General features: G+C 40.4%; 1 protein-coding gene across 2 annotated transcripts in view; it reads left to right on the top strand.

The window, feature by feature from the left end:
• The window catches only part of ccne1 (cyclin E1), a 14,412-nt gene extending 7,179 nt beyond the window's left edge, over nucleotides 1-7,233 (top strand). For both annotated transcript variants that reach the window (XM_020605904.1, XM_020605905.1), the window contains exons 5-12: nucleotides 734-894; nucleotides 1,515-1,650; nucleotides 3,175-3,321; nucleotides 3,491-3,586; nucleotides 3,873-4,007; nucleotides 5,611-5,722; nucleotides 5,843-6,000; nucleotides 6,265-7,233. In XM_020605904.1, the coding sequence (XP_020461560.1) occupies nucleotides 734-894; nucleotides 1,515-1,650; nucleotides 3,175-3,321; nucleotides 3,491-3,586; nucleotides 3,873-4,007; nucleotides 5,611-5,722; nucleotides 5,843-6,000; nucleotides 6,265-6,378 (1,059 nt within the window). In that variant the 3' untranslated portion in view covers nucleotides 6,379-7,233. The remainder of the gene's footprint in view (nucleotides 1-733; nucleotides 895-1,514; nucleotides 1,651-3,174; nucleotides 3,322-3,490; nucleotides 3,587-3,872; nucleotides 4,008-5,610; nucleotides 5,723-5,842; nucleotides 6,001-6,264) is intronic.
• Nucleotides 7,234-7,936: the final 703 nt, after the last annotated feature.

Here is a 7,936-nt window from a genome sequence, read left to right as displayed (position 1 = left end):
TTTCTTCCGTTAAAGGGAGTTTTTCCTCCCCACTGTCGCCAAGTGCTTGCTCAAGGGGGATTTGTTGGGTTTTCCCTATGTAATAATATTGATAAGAGTAAGGTCTAGACCTTACTTTGTAAAGTGTCCTGAGATGACTTTTGTTGTGATTTGGCGCTATACAAATAAAATTTGATTTGATTTGATGTCAGCTGCAAGGACAGTGGACAGACACCAGTTTTCACCGGTCTGACCGTCAGCAGAAATGTGCTGGACAACAATAGTTTTCATGTAGGCCTTGTGCATATAATCATAACAGACAACAGTAAAAAGAAAGATTAAAATAAAAAAGTTTGCAAAAGAGAAAAAAGATGGGACTTGGGTGTGGAGATTACACTGCACTCAGTGCACTAGAAAAAATAGACCTGAAGCAATAAAACCAGCGATGCATGTGTTGGGGAGACATTTCATAAAATGGAGTTCTATCTGTTGCATAAAAAAGGCGTATAAAACTGTGCTCTGTCTGAATTGGCCTTATGTATCCGTGTATGTGATTTGACCTGTTGTTTTATGGGCTTCCTGGCCATGTCACTGAGGCACTTGATTAAATAATTTTTTATTTTTTTGCCTTGGTGGGCTGCCACGTTTGAATGTTACCAGCAGAAACACTCCATGGCCTGCTAGTTGAGTCTCAACTGCTGTTACATATGCTTTAACTGTGACCTTACCCCCTCATTTTTCCTCTCTTATGAAGTTGGGCTGGAGTCCTGATGCTGGTTATACACACAGGTGGATCCCCACACCGGATCCGGAAGAGGACCAACCAGTTTCCTTGATAAACGCAGGCTTCCCCAACTACAGCTTTAACAGCATATTTGTAACCCCCACACACTGTTCGCCACTCCCCACTCTGTGGTGAGTACTGCTGTTGTGGGGCTTATTGTCTCCATATCTTGCAGCCACTCTCTCTTGTCTTAGTAGATGGGTGGCAAATTAAAGTCAAGATCTGAATTAATTAGTTCACAGCTGATAAGGAGTTTTGGAACAACATGCTGGACAGTGTTCTCCCCATTACCAAAACTAAAATGAGGGACTATCTGAACAATGCAGTTCATATCTCCAGGTGAATTTTTTTTTTAAGATTGGGAGAGTTTATGCTGCAGAGCACTCAGGCTGTTGTGGGGTTTTGTGATGGAATAATACTCTAGTAAGATGATTCTGATTGGTTTTCTGTTTAGCATGTCTCATCTGTAAGGTAGCAGGCCTTGGCTTAACTTGTTATCAACTAATCCTGTGTCTCCTTCACCTTTGAATCACTATCTTCCTAAATGAGCCCTGTACAGCCCTATAGGAACAAGACAGTGTTCACACAGTCTCTGAGCTGATTTTTGAACTTACCCAGGGAATGCTATACTTTAAATGCAAGTAACACAGCTTTGCACATATTGCACAGCAAGGAGGCAGTCAAAAGTTGAATTGTGTAGGTTTTGTTTTTTTAAACATTGTGTTAATCTTTTTTTATCATTATTGATTAGCTGGGCCAGTAAAGATGTGGTATGGAGAAACATGTTGGCGAAGGATAAGACCTACACCAGGGATATCCACATGATGGAGAAACATCCTCATCTGCAGCCCAAGATGAGGGCAGTTCTTCTGGACTGGCTCATGGAGGTCTGTAGCATGTCTCGGTGACCAGGGTAGCATCTCTTTTGTCATCACTGCTGTAAACCGTGCATTTAATAACTTTCATTTTGGTCATTTCAGTTGTAATTGTGAAGGAAAAAAGTAAAGGCTACATTTATAACAATCTGCTTTGCACATTGTGTTTAAATTTGCTCTCAAGCTTTCTCTTAACAGCTGTAGACAGCATAAAAGTTGCAAAGGCCTTGAACCTTATAGAGCATTATTAAGTTTTATGACCACAAAACTAGTTTTAATGTAAATATAGTGTTGTTAGTGGAAAAACCACTGTAAGACATGGGTGATGCTAGACTCTCTTATTGCTTTTGAAGAAAAAGTAAATGCATTAAACTTTCTGTGATGCAAACACTTAATACCCCAAAGTATCTTGTGTGGCAGTGGAAGGTGGGGGGGTGGACTATGACCATTATTGTACTGATGGAGATTAACCACACTAATTTGTCCTAATCACATTCTGTAAAGACACTATCAGCTTTAGCCTTCTGATTTTGGGCCCTCTTCATATCAAAGACTAAATTGCTATGTTTGAGATAAGGGCTGCATAGAAGTAATGGGGACCTCATCAGAAAGATGAGAAATCTGAGGTCTGGTTCAGTATAGCACTTTGCAAACCTAAACAGCTGGGCTGTATTCCCACTGCCACTTGCCCTGTGTTAAAACACAACCCAGTCCCTTGTGTTGTTTTAGGTGCCAGTGAGACGGTGAGTGCATAATATATACATGCATATCTTTGTTATGATTGGGTTTTTTAAGTATCCCGTTTATTGTGTTTCTGCATATTAACATCATATTCCGATTTCAGAGACCCAAATAAGCTCTTACCCCAGTTTTGAGAAGCCCGGGATACTGTTGCATGTGTACTTCCTATCCAGGTTTCTGAACATTTCAGACTAAGTGTGCATGTTAACATAGATAAGCCACCCTTGGTAGGGCCACGAGAGAATTGCAGTCACAATGTTGAAAGTGTATTTTTGGAATATGCAATTTTTATGGCCCTCTCTTGGCTATTATAAGCTATATTTTTGCTTTTAACTATTTATTTGGAATCTTCATGGAATTACTATTTGTATTTTGTAAAAATATTTCGTTGTTTTGTTACTTAATGGGTGTGGTTGACAAAGGTGATTCAGCTTCATTGATTTGGATCCAGTTAGGAGATGTTTACTGACATGTGATGAAGGTCACAGAGACCAAAATGTTGTGTATTTAATAATTTATTCAGCCTGTTTTAGTTGGTGTGCATTTTTTTTTTAAAATGTTTCTGCGAGTAACTAAAAGGATATAAAATAGGAATGACATGAATGCAGATGGTTCTGTTCCAATTAATAGCCACAAAGTGTTGCCATGAGAAAGGCTTCTAATGAATAGAAGGTTTTCTTAGTATCCTGTTAACATTTAAATGTTCATGGTTCACTCATATAAACCAACCTATTGGTGTGACGCCATGGGAGGCCATAGCAGTGCACTGATGTTGTGTTTGTGTGCATGTTTTAGGTGAGTGAGGTGTACAAACTACACAGGGAGACGTACCACCTCGCTCAGGATTATTTTGATCGCTTCATGGCCACACAGAGAAATGTCTTCAAATCAACGCTGCAACTCATAGGCATCACCTGTCTCTTCATTGCTGCCAAAATCGAGGTCAGAAGGGTTGGCCTGTTTATGGTGTCCAGTGGGATGATCAGTAGTTTCTCCATCTGTCTTGTGTCTTTGTTGTGGGTTTGCTTTAGTTTCCCCTTTGTTCTGCAGCATTTTATGTGTTGATATGATTGGCTGTTATAATAATGCCCATGTGCTTTTGTCTCTCCAGGAGATGTATCCTCCCAAGGTCTACCAGTTTGCCTATGTTACAGATGACGCCTGCACTGAAGATGAGATTCTTAGTATGGAACTCATTATTATGAAGGTAAAGAACACACACATTACTCACTGATCCATGACACATAACCGTGAACTGGTCTGCATTTGTCAAAGCGTCACATACCCAGTGTCACCCCATTGATGGAATTTGGCAGAACTTAGTATGAGTCATACTGATGCTGTAATGAATTGTCCTTAGTTACCTAAGTCACTAGTGGTGGGCAGCATGTCTGTCCAAAAGGGAGTTGTTCTGTTGTCACAACCCCAGAGCCATGAAAATGTTTGCATCTGGACAGATTTACAGAAAGCATATTCTCGCTTTTCGAACACAGGAGCTGAAGTGGAGTCTCAGTCCACAAACTCCCATCTCCTGGCTCAATGTTTACATGCAGGTGGCCTACGTGAAAGAGACAGATGAACTGCTTGTCCCCAGATACCCCCAGGCTACTTTCACACAGATAGCAGAGGTAAGCTTGTTGATATTGTGTGGACGTATGGGTTTTATTTATTTTTCCTTCATTGATATCCGTTTGGAGTATTTTAATACAGAGTAATGACAGAAATGTACAGCGTTAAGAAGGTCTACACAATATTGTTTAACTTGAGAAACATCTTAGTTGTCATGAGTGATTGTACACATGAGGTACCTTCCCTTGTAAACAGTGAGCCCCCTCCTACCTGCTCTTAGTTCCAAACCATGTTTACTGAAGGGATATCTCGAGATGTAGTGATACCATTATTGGGTGTTGGGTCCAATGCTACACACAGATATCACTTAATGACAGCATTACTTTAATGAGACACTGATTGAGCAGGTCCTTAGGCAGAGCAGAAGAAATTTCAGCAGTTCAGGGAACTGCTTTACGACAAAACTGAAGGCGGCTGCGAGCTCTGGTTTTCTGCTCTGTATGAGATGGGGAGTCGGGGGCATTCACAGACCCACAGTGGAGCAGAGATGAGGCTGTATCTTAGTGGAGTAATGAATCAAAACACCCGTTTGATGTTATAGATTTATAAATCCTGCGATTTCGTTAGCGTTTTGTTTTTGGAAAAGGGGTACTTTGCATCCCTAGATGCACCAATACTACTTCTTTCCAGACAAAGTACTTTTTTTGTGTAGCAGATTTTAAACCAAGCTGGACAAAGCCAATTCTCAACTGTGTTTGACAGTGACAACAGTGCTTTACATCAGCATGAGGAACACGAGCAATTTTAATGGAGACAATATTAAGCGATTTGAGTCCCCTGTTCAACAAGCAGAACACTAATTTGCAGAAATGTGATGTCTGTGTCCTCAGCGAGAGCACACTTTTCAGCTTTAGACTGTAGAAGTGTATGTTTACACAGTCATATTGTGCTCCTTATGGTAATTTTGGCGAGTTGTTGTGAACAAGCTGAAAACAGATGCTAATGAGATGAAACTGACTATAAATAGTTGTATTTTTGCATAGTTTGAGGTTGGAGAATATGAAACAAACTATAGTGACTATACTATAGTTCATCGCTCTGATGAACACTTAACCCACGACAGTATGATTAGACAATAAACCTCAGTGCAATACCTGTGTGTGTGTGTGTGTGTGTGTGTGTGTGTGTGTGTGTGTATACACATACATTATACAGATTCGTACAGGTCTCTAGTTCTTAAGTACTCTGTTCTATCCCTATTTATCTAATTTCAATAAACAGTCTTTTGCTGTCTGCATTGTTTACTGTCTGTTTATACTGCTTCTTCTGCATTGTTTGTTGATGTTAATACTGCTATTTTGTTATATTACACAGCCTTATGCTGGTTTACTGTTTGCACATTGAGAGCTGATGTACCAGTCAAATTCCTCATGTGTTCGTCACACCTGACCAATAAAGTTGATTCTGATTAACACAGGTGGAGATGATGGCACCACCAAAGCAGCCAAATGACTTGATATAGGCAGTACACAGTGGTACTGTATTTACTTGTTGCTGTCCTATACCTATACCTTACCTGGTGTAGCTTATTTGTAGTACTCCTTTTGAGGTACTGTATGCTGTGATATTTAATTACTGATGGTTTTTCTCTGGTTCTGCTAGTTATTGGACCTGTGTATGCTAGATATGGGTTGCCTTGAGTTTTCTAATGGCATCCTTGCTGCGTCATCTCTTTTCCACTTCTCCTCTCTGGAGCTGGTGGAAAACGTCTCAGGTAAAAACTCAGCATGAGTGAAAGTATTGCATATATTTATTATTTTTTCCCCCAGTGCTGGCATTACTCTTATTGTGTTGCCCTGACTTTATCATGTTGTTCATCCTCTCATCCATACAGCTTTGAAGGGAGTGGAGGTAGAGGAGTGTGCGAGGTGGATGGTGCCATTTGCCATGGCGCTGCGGGAGTTGGGCGGGTCACCTATGAAAACATTCCCAGGAGTCCCTGCAGATGACATGCACAACATCCAATCCCATGCCCCTTACCTGACCTGGCTGGTAGGTGAAATGATTGTAGTGAGAAGGCAACACTAAGATTGTTCTTGGTTCTATTATGTTTAAAAACCAGGGAGGAAATTGGAAAAGCTTGCAAAAATCTGCTCTGTGTGTATACACATACAGTATATGAGTTTGCATAATGCACGTGGGTACTTCTAGCTCTCACTAAGCCCTGTGCTGATAAGCCTGTCTTAAACTGAGATTTTCAGAAAGCACAGAGAGAAATGGCCCTGGCACAGCTCATCTGCATGTTTCTCTGTACAGGACCAGGCCTACTCTTACCAGGATGAGGAACTGGAGCGCCACAGTAACTGTCCTGTTCCCTCAGGCGTCCTGACTCCACCCCTGAGCAACAAGAAGGGAATGCTGCAGAACTAAAACTCAAACCAAGGATGCATTCTCCATCCCCACACCACCTTCAAAATTAGTGAAGCAAACACTGCCACTGACAAGACTGCACCAAATCATAATTAGATTTTTACATTATAGCTGCAAAGGGAAGAAATACAGCACAGATGTGTTTAATTTGAACACCGCCACCTCTGCAGCACTGGTACATTATGTACGATGGATTTCTGGTGGAAATACTGATGGAAATGGTATTTTTCTCTTTCAAGGTCATACTGATTACTTGGATCTAGATCCTTTTTAAGGTCGCTGTAAAGGATCCACTGACTGAGTTTGGATAAACAATGGCGGTGATGAAATGAGTTTAATTGAGCCCCATCCTATGGGAATCTTACTTTTTAAACCCTCCAGTCTGGATGAAAACACAATGGCCACTAGGGATGGGGCAGCCCAGGAGAGATTTTATTTTATTTTTTTGTTTGTACCCAAATGCTTGCATTAATTACCACCCACACCTATTTGTAGTGGTTGCCATTTTTGTTTTCTATGCAGAGGCCAAATTTTGTGGCTCCTCTACCTGATTGTGTGTTTTCTGTTAGTGGCCTCATGTGCCCAAAAACCCTAGGGTCATGTATGACTCTGTGCTGCTATAAAGTGGGCTTTGCATGATGGAGGGTCGTGTGTCTGTGTGAAAGAGAGAAATTGTGTGTTGTTTGGTTCCACTTTTTCCATTTTATTGGCAAGAACATGCCCATGTTCCACTTTGGGGCCAGTAGCTTGGCTATGTAAATGGACAAGTGAACCAGCCAGGCTTCAGAAGCTGAAATATTGATTGTATTTAACTTTTTTTTAATTTTTTTTTTTATCCAACTTGTAATTTTTTTGCCCACAAAAATTCTATTAGTTTTTTTTAATAAAATGCTGCTGCATATTTTACCATAAAGCTTGTTTCTTGAGTTTTTAATTAAACAGACAGTGCTATGTTAAAGTCTGTGTGGCTCAGTGATAAAAGTGTTTCTGACACCGTAGCACATAAAACCCTTCTGTTTTAATGTCTCAGCATTGGTGTAGGAGTGCCACTCCCTCTTTCACGTTTGACAAGTCATAAACTGCAGGAGCAGTGAAAGGCTGATTTGCAGTTATTTACTTGTTTTTCAGGTGTTAGTCCACACTTTCATTTGCTGAAGCTGGCAGTGCAGTCACTGCTTTATCTGCCCTTATGCTGATTATAAAAGCGGTACTGTTAAAGATCACCCTGATGTACAGTGGGTACAGAAAGTATTCAGACCCCCTTAAATTTTCCACTCTTTGTTATATTGCAGCCATATGCTAAAATCATTTAAGTTCATTTTTTTCCTCATTAATGTACACACAGCACCCCATATTGACAGAAAAACACAGAATGTTTGACATTATTGCAGATTTATTAAAAAAGAAAAACTGAAATATCACATGGTCATAAGTATTCAGACCCTTTGCTGTGACACTCATATATTTAACTTAGGTGCTGTCCATTTCTGCTGATCATCCCTGAGATGGTTCTACACCTTCATTTGAGTCCAGCTGTGTTTGATTATACTGATTGAAC

Source organism: Monopterus albus, unplaced genomic scaffold (assembly GCF_001952655.1).
Source record: "Monopterus albus unplaced genomic scaffold, M_albus_1.0 scaffold73.1, whole genome shotgun sequence".
Taxonomy (NCBI): domain Eukaryota; kingdom Metazoa; phylum Chordata; class Actinopteri; order Synbranchiformes; family Synbranchidae; genus Monopterus; species Monopterus albus.
This window is presented reverse-complemented; position numbering and strand designations above follow the sequence as displayed.